Source organism: Plecotus auritus (assembly GCF_963455305.1).
Source record: "Plecotus auritus genome assembly, chromosome: 9".
In the NCBI taxonomy this organism is placed as follows: domain Eukaryota; kingdom Metazoa; phylum Chordata; class Mammalia; order Chiroptera; family Vespertilionidae; genus Plecotus; species Plecotus auritus.
In genome coordinates this window covers 101,566,891-101,588,144 of record NC_137783.1, presented here as the reverse complement: position 1 = coordinate 101,588,144, position 21,254 = coordinate 101,566,891, and the positions used below count along the sequence as shown (strand labels likewise).

At 38.1% G+C, this 21,254-nt stretch overlaps 1 protein-coding gene across 26 annotated transcripts in view; it reads right to left on the bottom strand.

Annotated features, from left to right (window-relative positions):
- The window catches only part of DLG2 (discs large MAGUK scaffold protein 2), a 2,053,927-nt gene that overhangs the window by 487,030 nt on the left and 1,545,643 nt on the right, over nucleotides 1-21,254 (bottom strand). For all 26 annotated transcript variants that reach the window (XM_080687299.1, XM_080687274.1, XM_080687295.1 and 23 more), the window contains 3 exons: nucleotides 15,704-15,840; nucleotides 3,156-3,300; nucleotides 576-714 (listed from right to left, as the gene is read on the bottom strand). In XM_080687299.1, the coding sequence (XP_080543425.1) occupies nucleotides 576-714; nucleotides 3,156-3,300; nucleotides 15,704-15,840 (421 nt within the window). The remainder of the gene's footprint in view (nucleotides 1-575; nucleotides 715-3,155; nucleotides 3,301-15,703; nucleotides 15,841-21,254) is intronic.

The window sequence follows — 21,254 nt, the reverse complement described above, 5'->3', positions numbered from 1 at the left end:
CTCCCCTTGGGGATTAACAGGATATATTAAATTCAAACCACTTGTAATTAATTTCACTCCTGTCCTTTCCACCTGTAGTTATCACATTAGACAGAGGATTAATTGACTTCTAAATTCCATTGACTTGTGGGTGGTCATAGGTGGCAAGAAGTGGAGTTTAGAGTCAAAAGACAAGAGTTTTGGTCCTGACTCTTCCATTCACCAGATATGCAATATTGGTATGATACTTTCTTCTTTTTGAACTCTCAGCACCATCCTCCCTCCTTAAGTAATAATACTTTTCTTACAGTATGGCTATAAAACTCAAGTAGGATCATATATTAAAAGTCTTAAAAATTGATGGATAAGTATATATTACTATTTCTCCACAAAAATTTGCCATTTTGCTTCCTAACAGAGACCAATGACACATGTTGACAAGTATTTGCAGATTTCCACTGGAAGCAAGACTATCATAAGTTTGAATGGCGCTAAGAAATTTCGGTTAGCCCCAAAGCAATAGCTGACACATTAGGCAAATGCAATTTCTTCCTGGCAATGACCACAAACCCAATTAACCAACAAGTATATCTGACCTGGTGTAATCGTCCTCAACAAGCATGTGCTTTGGAATTGGTGAGTACCTTCCCGGAGAGATGGGTGGCAGGGAGGTTTTATATTCTAAAGTGCCATTGTTGCCAGAAAGTAGATGGTTTTCCATCGGTGGAGAGTAAGCTAAGAGGTGAAAAAAGAAAAGAAAAAAAACAAAACCCTGTTATGTGGGTGATTCAATGTCTCATGCTATGGTTTTATTAAAAACAGAAAGGCTTTGCTACATGCCAAGAATTTTCTTGTCCTCCAGGAGGGGGCGGGTGCTGTTTGTTTGCATTTAATATGTATGACCACACAGTGACCTTTAGGATTGGAAGATATAATAGCAGTTATACTATAAGCCCTGTTAGCATAATTAGGTGAAGCGAAGAATTGGAGGCGAGATTTAGCACACATGTTTTCAGAATGATGATTAATTTTTCTATTGAAATAAAAATGTTGGCTTTCTAAGTACAGAGTTCATATTCTTTTCACATAATTACTATCCAATCATCAAAAGCAAAAGTTCCTAGGAACAAGTTCTTGTATGTATTTTAATAAAAAATCTGCTGTACTCACAGCGCAGGAAGACTAAGAACTCAGGCCTTGTTTTCTATTCACCCACCCTAACTCATCTCCTTTTGGGAGGCTGAAAACCCCTCCTAACTGGCTCTCCTGTCCCGCTCTTTCCATTTTATACATTGAGAATTCCAGCTCTGATCATGATGTTCTCTAGCTTAAATGTTCTTCATTGCCAGGAGAGTATTGAATATTTCCTCTCCCTTTCACCGTTCTTACAAGATTGGCCCATTTCCAATCTCCCTTCCACATGTCCTATGGCCCTCAAACAAAGCCTGTCCTTCACAACATCTGTACCTTTGTTCCACTATATTCACTGCAACAATTTCTGCCTCCTACCCCAACTCTGATATTGAAATCTCATCCATTCTCCAGGATAATTTTCAAATGCCACCTTCTGCATAATTTTTTTTTAATCTTCCAAAAACAGGTAATATCCCCTTCCTTTAAGTGCCCAAAGGACATACATTTTTTACCTCTTCCCTGGCCTACACATCCTTTTATTTTGCCATATGTTGCTGCTATTTATATATCTGAATTAGTGTTTCTTCCAATGAAAGCCATGGTGGTATATCCTCTGTATCCCACATATTACCTCACAAGGTGTTTTGTACATATTAAAGTTACTCAATACATATTTCTTACTTGAATAGCAAGTTTTATTTTCTCTCTTTTGCATTGACCTTATAAGCCCTCATGAAGTAGCTCACAGAGTATCAAGGCCAATTCTTCTAAGTTCATCCAGTTTGAAACACTTTGAAGTTCAACCTCTTTCATATCCTAAGGCAGTGGTCGGCAAACTCATTAGTCAACAGAGCCAAATATCAACAGTACAACGATTGAAATTTCTTTTGAGAGCCAAATTTTTTAAACTTAAACTTCTTCTAATGCCACTTCTTCAAAATGGACTCACCCAGGCCATGGTATTTTGTGGAAAAGCCATACTCAAAGGGCCAAAGAGCTGCATGTGGCTCGTGAGCCGCAGTTTGCCTACCACGGTCCTAAGGTAAGGCTGATCTCAGATTACTACCTGCTTGAAAAAAAAGCCATATCTGGGGGCAAGTCATTTTAGAATCACCATTAAGAAAAGCAATAGCTAATGTAATGGGCAGGTAACAAAATTATTCAACCTGTAAATTTCTCTCAAGAGAAAGATCTCTAAGAGAGGTTAACTGATTTGCTTAAGACCATAGTACTAATTAATGGCAGGTCCTGAAGACATTCTGGGTTCCTAACCTTACAAGTGGCTGCTCAAGACCTCAGAGTGAGAAAACGTACTGATGTCAACAAAATTGTCCCTTAAACTCAATAAAAAAATGAATTGCTTCACAATTAGGTCCACTAAGACAGAACTTTAGGTAAAGTTCTTATTGACCTATTAAGAAGAGTTCTAGAAAAGACAGGCCAGCACAGCATCTCATAGTTAGTTGTTGCCCTAGAAATCCCTACCTTCAACCCACCTTTACTGCCTTAGTGACTAACAAATTTATCTGGCTTCTCTACCAATATAACAAAATCAGGTAAAGGTAAGAGCTAGGATAATGGTGATTACGGACCATAATTTCACCAAATATAAGATTCTCCCCTGCCTTCCCGCCAAGAAGAAGCATAGTATTATCCTGGGTCTATTTTGCCAGCTTGTCTTTTCCACTCTGCTATTATATAGATTTGAACTAGGAAGAGAAAATATTATGGCATGAGAGCCATTAGGCTTTAGGGACTTAAGAAATAGCCCTTTAAAATGTGTTGCTCCTATGTTATTGCAACCACACTGTCTACAACATACATTATTAAGCCTTTCCACAGTGGTGAGCCTGCCAAATCATCATGGGTCTCACCTTCAAAACTCTAGGCAACCAGGGAGTAGAGCACAGGATGCCCCTGAAGTATTTCCACAGGCTTAACAAATGGGCAGGTGCGAGCATAGGACTTGGCTAAGTTTTGCAGAATTCCAATTTCACAAACCTGACATGCTATTCGAAGATGACACAGAGGGTGGTACTTACAGTGAGTAATATCAGGTGGACCATAAGGATCAGTCATATAAATGGTGGTGGGCTTGCCAACTTTTAGATAAACTACATCTGACGTGTTCTTCAATATTGCTACTGCCTCTTCATGTGTTACTTCTTCTAAACTGTAGTTGTTTACCTGAGAGGTGAAAAAATTCAATATTAGAGTCAAAACTATGCAGGTGAAGGGAAATACTCAGGCAAGAAGATACATAGAATTTTGACCTCATTTCAAGATTAAATTGCAACGATTACAGTCCAGTATCTATTTCATATTTTGGCAGAATAGATAAATGGCATTAGCCAAAGCCGCTAAGATACAGCTGTTGATGCTAAAAAACAAGGTCACTTCTGCCCTTTTCTGTGATGAAGCAATACATTATAACAGCAAGCAGAATACCCTTTGTGGAAAAGTGAAAGCAATGGTCAAATGTCTTTCTTATCCTATCTAATAAAGAGGGAATATGCAAATTGACCATCACTCTGTCACAAAGATGGCTGCACCCACAGCTGAGGTCAAGTTCCCATAAGGAGCCTTAACGAGCAATCAACAGGGACCTGAGGCTATGCCCTCCCTCACCCCCGTGGGGCTTGACAGGGGACCTCAGGCCGCGCCCCCCGCCCCAGCACCAGGCCAGGGAACTTGAGGCCATGCCCCCCACCTGGTGGGGCTTGACGGGGGACCTCAAGGTGCGCTTCCCATCCTGGTGCTGGGCTAGGGGACCTCAGGCTGCTCCCCCTGCCCCAGCGCCAGGCAGGGGGACCTCAGATTGCACCCCCTGCCTGGCGGGGCTTGACGGAGGACCTCAGGCTGTGCCCCCCGCCCCAGCACGGGGCCAGGGGACCTGAGGCTGCGCCTCCCTGCCTGGCTGGGCTTGACAGGGCACCTCAGGCCATGCCCCCCACCCAGCAGGGCTTGACAGGGGACCTTAGGCCATGCCCCTCACCCAGTGGGGCTTGACAGGGCACCTCAAGGTGCACCCCCAGTGCTGGGTCGGGGGTACTCAGGCCTCACCCCCCCCCCCCAGCGGGGCTTGACAGGGGACCTGAGGCTGCACCCCCCTGCTGGTGGGTCTTGATGGGGGACCTGAGGCTGTGCCCCCCCATCACGGTGCTGGGCCAGGAGACCTGAGGCTGCGTCCCCCCTGCTCATGGTGCTGGGCCAGGAGACCTGAGGCTGCGCCCCCTGCCTGTCAGGGCTTGATGGGGGACCTCAGGCCATGCTCCCTGTCCTGGCGCAGGGCCAGGGGACCTGAGGCTATGCCCCCTGCCTGGCGTGGTTTGACAAGGGTGGGACTGGCCAGGTCTGGATCTAGCCCAGTGGTGGTGGGGGGGGCCTGCCGGGTCTGGGTCTCACATGATTTTGAGGCGCATGTGGGTGGGCGGGGACTTTACTCTGGGTCCCGTGGTGCATCCCAGACTTTGACAGGAGGAAGGTTTTCATATACATTTTACTAATTTTCTTTCATCTCTGACACTTCTATTATAGAGAAAGGGCAAATAGCAATATTAAATTATTTCCTCTAATTAATCCCCTTTTAATGTGCACAAATTTCGTGCACTGGGCTACTAGTTATGCTATAATTTTTGTGATTACAAAAGTAATACATATTCATTGAACTAAAAAAAAAGGAAAAAATTATCCATAATCTCCCTATTTAGATATACTGTATTTCTATAGACAGTTCTGACTGCATTATACATATTGTTTTGGAATCTGCTTTTTTAATCTATAGTGAGCACTTGTCCATATCGTGAATGTACTTCCATAACATGAGTTTTGTTTTCTGCAGAGCACTGTCTTGCACGGCTAAAACATAATGATTTCACTAATCTCTTACTGAAGCACCTTTAGTTTGCTTCTAATTTTTTTGTAGTATAAGTGATGTTGCAGTAAACCTTTTCTATATTTGTGCACCACTTTGATGATTTCTTCAGGATAGATCATACAAGTAGAATTGCTGGACCAAACTGCATGAATACATATGACAAGGCTTCTCATACCTATTCCCAAAGTGCTCTCTGGAAACCTGGACCAGTTTACTCTTACACCAACTATTGGAGAGCCCCTATTTTCCTCAACTTCACCAAACTTGGCTTTTCTTACTTTAAAAATTGTTCCCATAAAAATGTCCCATTTAACATGAGTCTGTCTTCTAAGGAAAGAGTGATCATGTTGGGACCTAGGGCTTTGCAGGTGAGCGAGTTCAAGGGTACCCTCTTGCCAGTGGCTTGAACAACAACCCCTCTTTGTTTATGGGGCAGAAAAGCCTGGGTTACAAGTGCAGTTATCACTTCATGGCAGTGGCATTGCAGTGGGTCTCAGCAGCACTTCTCTTCAATGGTTTTAAAATATTCAGGAAGTATTTTAAGTACCTAGGTTATCCTTACTTGGCTATTCTTTTAGTATGACACGATTCTTACTTAGTTTCTGCTGAAATAATGTAGAATTAAAATAAATGTGCCAAGATTGGATCCTTGCATAGTCTCTGTACTATCTAATTAGCAAGTTAGTTACAAACACCTTTCAGCATTGCCTTTTTTTTGGCCCCAATTGTTATATAAATTCCATAGACCAGTTAATACTTGGTGGTGTAGCCCAAGTTAGGGACCCTGGACCCAGAGGGAAATGAATCTGCCTGATGAGTATGAATTCTGACTGTGAACTCTCTGATAAGCTGTAAGCCTCACCATATGTTTCTGTAGATTTTTCCTAGATAAGAAACATTCTCTTAAATTCTTTTGTGCATTTAATGTCTAGCACTTGTTCATTCATTGATCAAATGTTTTTGAATACCTATTATGTGTCAGTCATTGTTTTATGTATTAGAGATATAGCAATAAACAATAAGAACGACAATCAGAGACTTCTATAGCCTGTATTACATGTCAGGCACTATTCTAAATTATATTACATATATTAAAATAATCAAACCTCACAACAACCTATGAGGTAGCTATTACAATTACCTTCATTATATAGATGAGAAAAGCATGTCTCCAAGAGGTTAAGAAATATGCCAAAATCATTGATCTAATAAGTGGTAGAGGCAGAATTAAAAGCCAGTCAGTTTGGCACCAGAAACCACACTTTAACTATTCATCTACGGCAAGCATGTCAAACTCAAAGGCTAACATGGACCAAATAAACGAGGCAGGCCGCACGTTTGACATACTTGATCTACTACGGTATATTTATTCTTCCAGACAGACAAGGTCCCAGCTTCCCTGAAACTCACTTTCTAATACATTCTAAGGACACAGTTATTTATGGAATGAATGGATCCATGCAGAAAGTGAGAACGTAGAGGGACTACAGGTATGGGAACACAGTTGATCATGGCAGCCCGTAAGTAATAGAAAAAAATAACAGTGATAATAATAATAGCTAACATTTATTTGAAATCTGCACATCATATGTTTTTGGTGTACTATGTATAAGTTCTGACATAAATCATATAATCGATCCTGGTTATAGCTACGTGAGGAAAGCATGAATAATTAGGGCCATTTTACAGATGAGAAAAACTGATGTTTAAAGAGGCCACACAACCTCCAAAGGGCAAAGCCATCCGTTGGATTACAGTATTCCTGAAAAATGAAAATGAGACTGCCCTTAAGTGCTGGTTCATTGAAACCTAGGACTTACACCATCTATTCTTTCTCCCTTGAAGAGAACAGAGTCTCCTTCCAAGTTTACATATAGAAGTAACATAAATTCCAAAGTGTTATATAAGCCTGAGTAATCATTATACTTCTCGCTCAATACAGTGGTAACTATATTGCATCATCCAAATACACTGACATAGTTAAAAGATAAATAAATAAAATGGATCTTAGCTGGATATATCTGTCTCTTTGAGACCTTTTTATATATTTGATCACTTGTTTTAGGACAGTATCACTTGTACCTAAATAATGACTATTTACAAATGATGCTCATATACAGTCATTTAAAATGTGTATTGAAGTAGATGTTTTATCTCAAAAAATTATTACTTAAGGTGGCTCTGAATATCGTGACCAAGTCCCTAGCATCACATGTAGGGTGTGTGTCTCCAAAATGTATACACACACTTCGAATAATTATAAAGGCTCTGTTTATTAGAATACATTTCATTTTCACATTTGAGCTATCAGCTATTAAAGTGTATATACATTTTGGGGGGACACCCTGTATATTGATAAAACAAAATGGAAGGGGAATTTGTTGGCATAATACAGAGGGGATGACAGTCAAGGAATAAAGACTCAAAGGCTAGAAACCACCTGGATTAAATTATATGTGGCACAGGAGCTCTGTTTTCAACAAGGGCTCATTGTCTCTCTCCCAAGGGTACAAAAAGCACACAGCTCATTAGATTACCCATGAAAAAGAGATGTGGGCAGTGCTTATTAAATTGCATTTTTGCCATTTTTAAGGTGGGCAGTGAAACAGTCTTGAAAATGTTACCTTCAAGCATGTTTTCTGAGAATGATTTTGCTGACAGACCCTTAGACCACAAGGAACATCTTTGGACCAGAAAGCAGATGAAGACTGGGTGGAGGTGAGGAGTGGGGAAAGAGAGGACATTGGGGTCGTAATTTATAATGGTGGTAGGTCAGTCTGTTTTTATTTGTGACAAGGAAGTGTTGGAAAATTTACACAGATTTTAGACATGGAATGAGTGGTGTGATATTGTCAACAGGATGCAGTCATTAAGAACACATGCTTTTGTGTCATACAGACCTGGATCTGAGTCCTTGTCCTGGCACTTTCTAGCTGTGTGACCTTATCTCACCTTCTTGGCCTCAGTTTTGACATGTGTAAATAGGTATGATAAGAATCACTGTATTTAAACGCACTGACCTATGTAAAGTGACAGGTGCACTGAAGTACTTATTAATGGTAGCTCCTATTAGCATTACTATTGTCATCATCCATCCCTTTTCCCAGGAAACAGAAATTCTTGGTGAAATTTTGTGCTGAGCATTTTCCTGTAAACATCTGTGAACTGATGAGTTTAATTGGGGTACTGTTGATGAGGCTTCTGTGTGTTTTTTTTTAAAAAAATTCAGAATAGTACAGGATCTGGATCAAAAAGTGCTCTTTTGTGCTGAAGTCTTCAAAATGTTTTTCACAAATGTCGGATTATTTGGGTTAATTACATGTGTGCATTCTATGAACCCTCAAGATAAAGGGCCTACAGCTGGAGCTGATTGTACAAAGAGAGAAGGGATATTATACTGATTGGCTAGTTGCTCTTGTCATTGTTTTGCATTGTCTTTTTTCTTTTCTTTTGCACTGAGTATCTGCCTATAATGGTGAACACTGAGCAACTGGCCTGGATTTATAAACAAAATCATGTGCATCTGAATGAAGTATTTCCATAGAGTGTGTGTACTACACGGTGGGGGCTCGGGGGGGGGTGTGGACATATATGTGCAGTATGTCCATTAGGACGTATGCAATAGGACCCTGGACTGAGGCCAAGAAAGAGAGGCTGGAGGTGAGATGACTCATCCTCTCAAATAGAGGAGGGTGCACTGAATCTGAGGACAATGCAGATAAAAGAGGGCAAACCAGCTGAAGGAAGAGGTGCTAGGAGACTTGTCAGAGGGAACATGGCAAGTGTGGTAAGAATTCAAATGAGTGTAAGCACATATACAGGTGTCCCCCCCCAAATGTATAGACACTTTGAATAATTATTAATTCCAATGGGTTAAATCAGAAAAGAAACATTAATTGAGTTATCAGCTGTTAAAGTGTATGTACATTTTTTGGGGACACCCTGTCCCTGTATATGTGATGGTACAAAGACAGGAGGTGTGGGGGAATGAGAGGGTGAAAATAAGGAGAAATGATCCAAGTACTGATGGCGAGATCCTGACTTTCCCATATTCATTCAGGAATACCAAGGTGGTGGGACAAACTGGGAGGTGATTGAGGACATATTAGAAATTATTTTGTCTTCTCCGAGTTCCAACTTTCTTTTCTAGAAAATAAAAATGATAGCAATGACTGCCCCATCCATCTCTCAAGTGTTGGAGTGAAGACTGTGTGGGATGCAGTAGGTGAAAGATATTTTTAAGAAGAAGTAGTGTGTTGGTGGTAAGAAACAGCCATGTGCACAGAGAGTACAGCCTTTGGTTCTTATCTAAGTTTGATCTAACTAATGAAAGTAAAGTCCAGAAAATTTCAACATATTTGCATCACCTTCAAGTTGATTTTCTTATTACTATTTAGATGAAACTAAGCAATTTTATAAATCTACCAAAAATAATAATTTAGGTCCTTACAGCTAATACTCACTGAGAAAATTGTATTGTTTCCATCCGCATTCCCTAAATCCACTTACTGCCTATTACCATGGGATATTAATTTTAAAATAAGAGATAGCACATCCCAGGGTACACTCCACTAAACACTAGTTTTAGGTGTTTTATAAACATTACTTTAAGAAAAGGGTCCACAAACAAAACAGAAACAAACTCATAGATAAAGAAAACAGACCAACAATTGCCAGAGGGGAGATTGTTGTGGGACTGGGTGAAAATGGTGAAGGGACTGAGAAGTACAGATTAGTAGTTACAAAATAGTAATGGGGATGTAAAGTGCAGCATAAGGAATAAAATTGTAAATATTATAATAACTCTGTATGATACCAGGTGGGTACTGGAAATAGCAGAAGAACATTTTGTAAAGTATACAGTTATCTAATCACTATACTGTATACCTAAAATTAGTACAAAATAATATTGAATGTAAACTGTAATTGAAAAAAAATTTAAAAAGAAAATAAAGAGTAGAGACTATCTCCTCCCCCAAAAGAAAAAAATTCCACAATAAAATACATTTGAAAATTATAGTATTAACCAAAGTTAAATTAGTTCCTTGACTGAAGGACTTCACAAACTCTTTAATGTGCTAAGTTCATTGAGAATTTACAAGAGAGATGAGATACAAGTTGCAGAATTTCCCAAATTTATTTATTAATGAGACTGGTGTTTTGAAACACACTTGGGAAGTACTGATTTAAGGCAATGCTGCCATGGTGAAGAGGCCAAAATAGAAGACTAAAGATGTATATAACTTGCCAAGGTCTAGCTGCTTGGAACTTGAATCCAGTTATCCTATCTCGGAGTCCATTGTCTTTCCATCCTACTTCAATTCCTGTGTTACCATTTCCCTTGTCTACTGCTTCCCTTTAAGAAGCATTAAAAACAAACAAACCCATACAGACTTGTTCTCTGTAAAAGATGTAAAAGTTCTCTCACTGTCTATGTTTATTTGTTTTTTCAAACTTCAAGCAGAGGTTATAGGTAAAAGAGACTAAGATTATGAAGTTTAAATTACAAGGGGCTTTGACAATTAACAGCTCAGGTTATTCCCACAGAGAAGACAGACAGATGACCCTGGATTCAAAGTTTCCAGTATTGTGAAGGAAAAGATGAACAACATTGCATTTCTGTAATATATATGGCTCTATGTTTCTCCTTGGGAGGGCTTACTAAAAACCAGTGTATAAAAATCTATGAAAGAATTTGAAAATTATCACTGTTAACTTCTGATCATCTGTCCCATCAAGTTCAGGGCCAGGAGATAATCTATTCAGTCTGAGATTATAACATGAATCTACTGGTATAATCTGCAAAAATCAGATGTCATTGTCATTTGACAAACTAAACAAAGCAATATTCTAGTGAATGATTAGTGTCAAGCAGCAGGAAAAAAAATTAAAAATTATTATTTTGATAAAGAGAATATCTGGTTGACCCATGAAACAACAGAGAGATCTGACATTAAACACTTACCTGAAAAACTAAGAAGCTTATGCATATGTGATAGGCAGGATAATTTTTCCTTATAGTAGAATAATGTAAAGGTCAGATAGAGGAATAACATATTAAGAAAGAAAAAATGTCTTGTTAAATGGGTAATCTACTTATAGAAGATAAGTAGGTGTGGAAAAAGTTACTGCAAGAGTGAGGGAAAAATGTGTAAAACACCTTAAAAGACTGAGAAGTGAAGAAGTGACAGATATAATTTTTCAAACAAATGTGGGTGAGAAATTAGTATTCACCTTTCCAAGGGACATGACTATGAATAAAGACATAAATGTATAGGTACATATATTTTGCTATAATTTTAAGGAAAAATTGCTAATGACGGTCAGTATCTAATGAATAGCTTATAGGAGGCAATAAGTTCTCCATCCTTAGCATATCCTAGCAGAGGTAAGAGATTACTTCCTACTTTTCTGTGAGATTCGGATGTACCAAAAAGAGTTGGAACAAAATAATTTCTAAATTAGAAACTTCATTTCTGAGATGTATCAAGTACATAAGGAAAAATGTACCCAATATATATGGTATAATTCAGCTATTTTAGTAGGGTAACTGGAAGGGTTAATACAATGAGTCTAAAAAAGAATAATACTAAGGACTGTGATTTCATTGCTTTCACTGAAGGGCAGATGTTTCGAGATTTTCTAAAGTGTGGTGATCCAGCCACAAAAGTCTAAAGAAATAAAAGGAGATTCATTTCAGATCAGTTTACTTTACAGAACTATGAATGAATAATATAGGGGGGATTTTTCCTAAGAAGTGGTACAAATTACTTTAGAAAAAAGGATAGATATTTAGAGAAAACTATAGAGTGTGGTTCAGGTGGTAAATCACAGAACCTAAATTATTCATATTTCTTTTGGGGGAGGAGAGTAGAAGATGAGGAAGATGAAAAGACATGAATGTAGGGTAATAAAGGGAAGAGGAGGTGGAAAGAAATGACAGAGGGAGAGCATTAATAAATATTTTTGGGGTGAAACAAGATAATTGGTCTTTTGGGGTAGCTCCTATGATTATTTTCTTTATTCTCTCCCTCGTGGTAATTTTTCTTTCAGAATATTATAAAATGAATCATTTTCTCTCATTTCCAAATTCAGCTTGACAGTTGTCTTGGAAGTAATAATTAGGTTTTCCTTACATAAGAGGGGAGAGGCCTATTATTGTTGAAGGTTAATTTTTTTAAAGCTATTCTTTATTTATCACTCAAACAGTTAAGATTATGTCACAGCTATTTTTGAAATCATTGTATCTACAATGAATATTGAGAAAATTGTAATAAAATAATAGCATGCTGCCTTGAAAACCCTCTGACAGAATTATTTAGACTTCAAGTTTTTGTAAGAATTTGAAAATAAAGCTAGAAATTTAAACGGAACTCTAAGAAATCAGCATACAAATCTAGAATGATATTTCAATAGCAGCAGTTGAAGAAATACCAGAAGAGTTGTCTACAACCAAACTCTTATAGAAGAACGATGAGTCCTGGGTCACATCATAAGCATCTATGATGGTCATTACTTTAGAATGAAACTGTCCTCTTCATTTCAATTTAGCTCTATGTAGGAGATGGATATCTCAGTTTATTTCATTCTCAAGTCAACAAATAATAAAGTTTATATTCTTGAAATGAATTTGTTAGGGCCTACACCCCCAAAACACTGTTCTGGTTCAAAAGACACAACTTCATAAGAACCAGCTTTTACATGAAAGGCAAAAAAAAAAAAAAAAAAACAGCAAACAAACAAGAAAATTCAGAAAGTCTTAAAAATAAAAATGGTAGTTCTATTATTAAGCATAGTGCCTGTATTATATAGAAGATTAGATCTTACGTTAAGTGTTAGATCTTACTAGGTTAGATCTTACATTAAGTGTTCTTAGCATATATATACACAAATAATAATTATTATGTTAATAACAAGAGGCCCAGTTCACAAAATCATGCACTGGGAGAGGGGGTGTCCCTCAGCCCAGCCTGCACTGTCTCCAATCTGGGACCCCTTGGGGGATGTGCAACTGCCAGTATAGGCCTGATCCCGGGATCGGGCCTAAACCAACAGTTGGACATCCCTCTCACAATCCGGGACTGCTGGCTCCCAACCACTCGCCTGCCTGCCAGCCTGATCACCCCCTAACCACTCCCCTGCCAGCCTGATCGACACCTAACTGCTCCCCTGCCAGCCCTATTGCCCCCAACTGCCCTCCACTGCCGGCCCGGTCACCCCCAACTGCCCTCCCCTGCAGGCTTGGTCCCCCCAACTGTCTTCCCCTGCTGACCTGGTCACCTCCAACTGCCCTCCCCTGCCAGCCATCTTGTGGTGGCCATCTTTGACCACATGGGGTCAGCCATCTTGTGCAAGGGTGTGAGGGTCAATTTGCATATTACCTCTTTATTATATTGATAATAATTATTATTATTATATTGATAGTAATAATAATAATTATTATTACAGGGGTAGGAGAAAACTTTGGGAGGTAATGGATATATGTATAGCCTTAATGATGGTAGTGTTTTCATGAGTGTATACCTATCCCTAAACTCATGGAGTTGTATTCATAAAACGTGTACAGTTTTTCACACGCCAATCATACCTCAATAAAGTGGTTTTAAAAAAAAGAAAATAAAATGATAATAACTTCAGGTAGTAAAAAAGCCAAAAACTCTTAGTTGCAACTTTGACTAAAGTCATTAATGCCATATATATATATATATATATATATATATATATATATATATATATTTTTTTTTTTTTTTTTTTTTTTGCCATATGTTTTTTCCTGCCAGAGTTGCTTTCTGAGTACTGGTTATTGCTGGGAAATCAAAGGTGCACAATATATTACTTGTTAAACAAAGGAATTAATGAAATGACTGAATGATAACTAAAGGAAGGAAAGAACTGACTGACAAATTCTAGGAAACAAATGCAAAGACCATGCTTAGTGGTTTTAAGCATGGATGCCAGCCAGATTGCCTGGATTTGAAACCCAGTTCTGCCCATTGTTAACTATATGACCAGTTAGCAAGTAAGTCTCTCTATACCTCAGTTTCCTTTTGCTTATATAAAATAAGCCATTAGAAAAGCACTTTTAAAGGTACATGGAAAACAGTTAAAGCCAAATAAATATCAAGAATACTATAGACCTAGCTCGTGTGGTTCAGTTGGTTGGAGCATCATCCTACACACCAAAGGTTGTGGGTTTGATTTTTGGTCAGGGCATATACACAGGTTTCATGTTCAATCCTGGTTGGGGCATGTGTGGGAGGCAATCAATCTCTCTCTCTCCCTCTCACTATCTCTCCTCCTTCTTCTCTATAAAATCAATAATAAAGTTTAAAAAGAATATTATAAAGGTCTTGTCTAAATAATTCAATACAAAAGTCACTGACAACTATGAAATTAGAGTGAGACTAAAGACAAGCTGTCTAGAACAAGGAAGTGGGCACAATGAACTTTGAGGTTCAACCTACAAACTTGCACCTGTCCTAGAATTTACTATTCTGAGGAGACTGTGTATATTGGTCCTTCCCAAACACTTCTCACAAAAGTGTTGGAGATAATGGCTTCTTACAGACATACATTAGAGGCTCTATTGTCTAAGGGCAGACATAAGACTAGATATACTTACTAGTATCTTACTTGAGAGCTATCTTCTATTAATTTTCAGTATTTGATTATTATCCTATAGATTTGATATAAAAGCATCAATGGACATGAAGTAGTTTTATTAAGTAAAATCTTAACTGTTTCACTGCTTATCATTGTCAAGTGTTACTGTAGGTTAGCATATAACCTCAGGGCTTAGAAGGGTGGCCATGTGTTGGTATCAATCATTTGCAGGACTCCTGAAGCATGTGGGCAGCTGGCAAATATAATAGCTGTAACGCTGTCTGAGGGGAGAGGAGGAAGGGATCCATTTCCACATGTGAATTCTTGGAAGCTAGGGACTGAGTCTACACTGATTGAACAATGGATCAGAGAGATATACAAATGTATTTATCAGTACACCAGGCAGTTCCCTTTGTTATGCAAAGCCCACCTCTGTAGTGTCCTGCTTTAGCACCTCCCTTCTAATAGGAGATGGATTACGCTGGAAAAACAACCTAAAATCTCTGTGCCTTGCGTGTCTATGAAAACTGGTGATAATTTAGGTTTCTGTTTTTAAAATGTCAACAAGTCAGATACAATTATATGTGTACTTTTGAGATCTCTTACCACAAAATATGCTCTCCCTTCTTTTCTATTTCTGCCCATGATCACTGCCCTGGAGTGGATTGTGTCCCTTCCCTGCAAATTCATATGTTGAAGTTCTGACTGCTAATATCACTGTATTTGGATATAGGGTATTTAGAAGGCAACCAAGGTTATTAATTAAATGAGTTAAGGGTGGAGCTGTATTCTGGTGGGACCGGTGGTCTAGGAAGAAGAGAAAGAGACCCAGAAGGATCTTCTCTCAGCACAAGCATCGAGAAAGGCCATGTGAGGACACACAGAGAAGAGAGATGTCTGCAAGCCAGGAAGAGAGACCTCACCAGACACTGAATGGGCCAGAATCTTGATCTTGAACTTCCCAGCTTTAAGAATTATGAGAAAATATTTCTGTTGTTTAAGCTACCTAGTCTATGGTATTTTGTTTTGAGAGCCTGAACCAACCAAGATTCCCACACTGGGAAAGGAGCTTTATAAATATGCACATAGTTTTGCTTGAGTCACACTCACCATGAGTAGTCTGTCTCCTACTTGCAACCTCCCATCCTTTTGTGCAGCTCCTCCATCTATGATTTTAGTTACATAAATGCTGTTGTCTCCAGGAATGTGCTGGTTCCCCACACCTCCTGCAATACTGAAGCCTAAACCTATAGGGGAAGAAACAGAAACAGAAAACCTTTTTTTTTTTTTTTTTTTTTTTTTAAGAAAATGCAATTAGCACATTTCAACAGTCTAAAAACGTTAATCCTCAATTTATTATAACAGTGATAAATAACAGGAAGGGTTCTACTTCGGTTGATTTGTTCTTCTTTAAATATTTGAAGACTTGTTGATTAATGCCAGTGAGTCGAGCCAAAGCTCTTGAAGTCAATCCCTTGTGGCTCTTAGTTTTGTTCTACTTTATGACTGTACACTTATTTGTTGTTCCCTAGCTAATCAGCTCTTACTGGGTGATTGGACAAAATAGGGATCAGGCAAAAGTGTGAAAGGATCCTACGTGAGCGAGGCAAAACACAAGTATAGTTCTGCTCACATTGAGTCTGTGGGCTCATCTTCATTGTTGCTGTTACTCTGGCATAGAGAATTATTTGGGTACAGACCTAGACACTCTTGAAATTTCAGGATGAAAAGTACAACTGTTAGAAAATTCCCCAAATTAGAGACAAGAGCCACAAGGAAGAGACATTGGGATTTAAGTAGTAATTTCAGAGAGAAGATAAGGAAAAGAAGCTAGATGCTTGCATTTCCCATTTTCTTCCCTTGCCACCTTGTCATATCTTCACATTTCATGGCACTTACTGTTATTAAGTAATAGTGAGGCTAGCTGCACACACAAAAAAATGATCTCAATATACATTCTTAAGAATAAAGAAACAGACAATATCCTCTATTACTCTTATACCACAGGATATCAAATCACTTTAAATATGAAAGTTTTCTACACTGAGAGATAATTTTTACTGTGCTATGGCTTACAAAATTTTTATTTATATGTACCTATGGAATGATAATAAGAATAGTTATTAAAATCATTATGAGGTCTTTTAAAAATAATGACTTATAGAATCTTTAAAAGTATAAAAATATCCTTTTCAGAATATGATTGAATATACATTCAGAATAATACTTATAGCATATATTTTTATTGCATTTTAAAATTATAATGATAATTAACATGTACCTTACTCAGAAAGATAGATATATATCAAGTGATTTTTTTTTAGTAAAAACAGAAAATTTCTGTAACTTACTTGGTATAAGACTTTTTTTTTTTTAACCACACATACCTTGTAACCTAATTTAAAAAACTAGAACACCTGTTTTATGATAAAAAAAAAACACCCAATAACACACCTACCTGGCACTTTATACAAAAATAATGAAAAACACTTTAAAACATACTCCATTTCACTATGCTTTTATTAAATATTAAGTAGAACTATGTGCTCTTAAGATGATTAGTTAATGGAGAAACAGTGGCATAGCAAATTATAAAGAAACACCTCTGAAATTATATTTGGAATAAAATGATTTTTGTTAAATTAAATATAATAGTTGTTAATATAAATGGAAAATGGATTTAAATTGATAGAGCAATTAAAATTAGTGTTAACTAATTTCCTACTGAAGTGGGTAATTATTCTTTACTGATGCTCTGACTTCCACAGATCTATACATGTATCTGTTTGCCTCAGATTAAAAAAATATTGTTTAACAAGCAAATGATGATCCAGAATAAATAAAATGCACCTAATTGGCTTTTCCTTTGAAATTCAAAATAGATATCAGCTCATGTTTTCTAACCTTATTACTTTGTATTTATATATGATTATAGGGTGCTTAAAAATATAGTTACAAAAGTTTCATAGCCACATGCTAGAATCAATCTCTTGCACTTAGAGTATTACAGAAGTCATTTCATACTGTAGAAAGAAAAGGTTAAAACAAATCCAGGGACTCTGATTCACTATGTCAACAGTAAATGCCACAGACAATCTAACTTACAAAAGAGCTAAAGAAACAAATCACCACTTTAAACAAGTTTAAATCCAACAAAGCAAATAATTATGTAGTTGACATTTTAAGTTAAAGTTTTTACCAGCACAATGAAATCACTGTGGATACTCTAGACAAAATTATATCACTAAAAAGTTAATAACTTTTTTTTCTGAGATTAGGTTAAAATACATTTTAACTGGTGACTCCGCTCAAGGTGAAGCAAAATATTTTTAGTAAAAGCTAGAGAATGTCTCTGAAGCTACTAAAATACTTCTCTGATTTCTCTTACTTTGATGAAAAAATGAATACATTTTAAAAGAATTCATATTTAATCAGCACTCAACCATATTCCAGATACTTAATTCAACATAAGTAAATGTGTAGCTTTCTTCTACATCCAGAATACAAGTTTATTTAGAGGTAGGAATATCCATCTGTGTCATAAGATTCAATCTGCCTCCATTCATTCATTCATTCATTCATTCATTCATTCATTCACTAACCTCACTCATATATCTATTCATTCAACAAACACCCCTGAGTACATGCTATGCATTGTTGCTTTTGACTGTGGTCAGCATAAATCAATGGATTAACTAGAAACTATAGAAATGATTCATGCATGGGTGGGTCTATATAAGTGAGTGGGCTGAACCTGGCTGAAGGAATGTTCTAAACTCAGAGGATGCCAGTGATTTTTGGAGGACTAGTCTATGAAGACAAATGTGGGCTAGGACTGCTGAGCAAAAAGACCATCCAAATAATCAGTTTGGAGGCACTGGGAGTTCCTTGTATACATTCTGGCGAAGCAGGGGCAGGCTTTCTACATTAAAGGGTCATTCTCTCCCCTTATTAGCTAATATTGCCCTCCTTCATTCCTCTCTAGACACTCACAGACTTGATAATTCTAGAACACACTGGACACACTTCTACCTTAGGGCATTTATCTAGCTATTCCTTTTGCCTGGAATACACTTTCTTCAGAGCTTTGTACAAATTTCAATTTCTCTAGGAGCCTGAACCTGACCTACGTATTTAATACTATCCCCCAACCATGCACTCCACTTCCTTCTTCTGCTCTACTTTTCATTTTGCCTTCGCATTTATTACCTTGTAATATACTACACAAGCCATATATGTATTTTATGTTATTTATTTTTTGTCTGTCTCCTTGGTGAAAATATAAACTTCATGATGACAGGAATTTTTGTCTGCTTTATGCTATGCAATAGAACAAGGCCAGTTATATATGGTAGTACCCCTTATTTGTGGTTTTGCTTTTCATGGTTTCAGTCATCCATGGTCAACCACCATCTGAAATCTTAAAAATTTCAGAAATAAACAATTCAAAAGTTTTATATTGTGTACCATTTTGAATAGCATGATGAAATCTCTCACTGTCCCACTCCATCCCACCTGGAACATGAATCATCCCTTTTCTAGTGTATCCATGCTGTGTGTACAGTACAAAGAGGTATTTTGAGAGAGACCACATTCACGCAAGTTTTATTATAGTACTAGAGGCCCGTTACACGAAGAGATTTGTGCAATAGGCCTTCCAGCACCGGTTTTCCTCCGGCACCTGGGACCCAGGCCTTCGTTCCAGCCAGTCTGCCTTCTTTGTATTTGCTACAGATTCAGGCCCGAGTCTGTCATCTTCGTCTTTGTCTGCAGTCTTGTCTTCGCTCTGACACTCCGCCCTTGTAGATTCCTTCGCCCCCCATCCTCCCTCTCATAGCAGGCATCCTGCCCCGCCTGGCCACTCTGCACCTGGAGCAGCTGGGTGGCTGCCATCTTTGGCCTTCTCATTTGCATACTCACTCTGATTGGCTGTGGGCATAGCGGTGGTCTATTATTAGGTAAGATACTAGAGGCCCGATGCACAAAATTCGTGCAAGGGGCTCCGCCCTCACAGCACTGGCTGCCTCGGCTCTCTCAGCCCCAACTGCCTTGTGGCCCCAGCTGCCTTGTGGCCCCAGCAGCCTTGCATCCCCGCCTGCCTCTAGGCCCCGCCCCCTGACCACTGGTTGTTCCAGACGGTCGTTCCAGAAGGTTGTTCTGCTGTCTGGTCTAATTAGCATATTAGCTCTTTATTATATAGGATTGTTTTAATTGTTCTAGTTTATTATCAGCTATTGCTGTAAATCTCTTACTGTGCCTAATTTATAAATTAATCTTTTCCATAGGTATGTATATATATGAAAGAACACAGTATATACAGGTTTCAGTACTAGCCAATTTCAGTCATCCTCTGGAGGTTTTGGAATGTATCCCCCATGAATAAGGGAGAACAACTGTAATTACCTTATAAGTATATATTACACACAAAATGAATGGACAAATAAATAGAAGACAGAAAAAGCCACATGTCTCTTAGAAAGATTCTCCTTAAAGATGAAGTTGGTGGCTTAGCGAGTGCAGGACAGCTGAAAAGAAGAGGGCTGTAGTTGCAGTTGATGACTGTTAAGGTGCTACCCTGCTTCAGGTGAACTCTGACGGCAACAGCATAGCCAGCTTTGCATCCTGATTCTTTCATCTACTAACTGTGTAAACTACTGATCTGTTATGAGGGAATAAGTATATCGATGTTGTATAGTAACTGGCATATAACAGATGCTTGATAAATAAAAAAATTCTCTGCCCTCCATAATTTTTTTTGAAAAATAGACACCTAGACACACTGGCATTATTTAACTGGTTATGATGAGTTCTCTTATGGTACTAGTGTTATGTAAGCAAGATTTAGAAGAGCAGGAGAAGAATCAACAGGTGTTTAGTGTCCAAGATGTGTCCTGAAGGTTAAGTTAGAATTGATAAAAGAGAATGCACCTTTCAAACCAACACATCCTTTGGATTCCAGACTGACAAAAGACTGGAGTCAGCTGCTCTGACTTCTGTCACATGATGCTCATAAAATCCTAGCTCCATTGGGCTGACTATTGAGACAGAGATGTCTAGCAATCCCCCAAAATATGTATTTATGATAAAATAAGCTAGATTGGTCCCTAACAATGTAAATACAGTAATATTCATAAAGATCTGAGTAACAAACACTGAATATAGCAAAACACTGATTTGAGGGGAGGTTCCAATTTAGAGAATTGGTCATTGTTTTGAAAAGAAGTGTCCATAATTAAGAAATATCCCTGGTAACTAGGTGTTCTATTTGCTTTCTGGATTCAATGATCTAGTTATTTCCATAGGTTTGGGAGGTTCTCATCCACTATTTGTTTGAATAGGCTCTCCATTCCTTTCTCCCTCTCTTCTTCTGGTATGCCTATTAGTCTAATATTGCTTTTTCTGATATAGTGAGATAGTTCTTGTGCAACTCTTTCATTTTTCTTTATGCTCAAGTCTCTCTTCTTCCATCTGTGTCATTGCCTATCTTCGATATCACTAATTCTTTCCTCCATCTGGTTGGCTCTATTTCCTATGCTTAGTAGATCACTCCTAATCTTCTTAAGTGGATACTTCATTTCCAGAATTTCTGGTTGGTTCTCTTTTAAAGTTTCAATCTCTTTGGTAAAGTACTCATTTTGTTCATTAATTTGTTTTTGAGTGC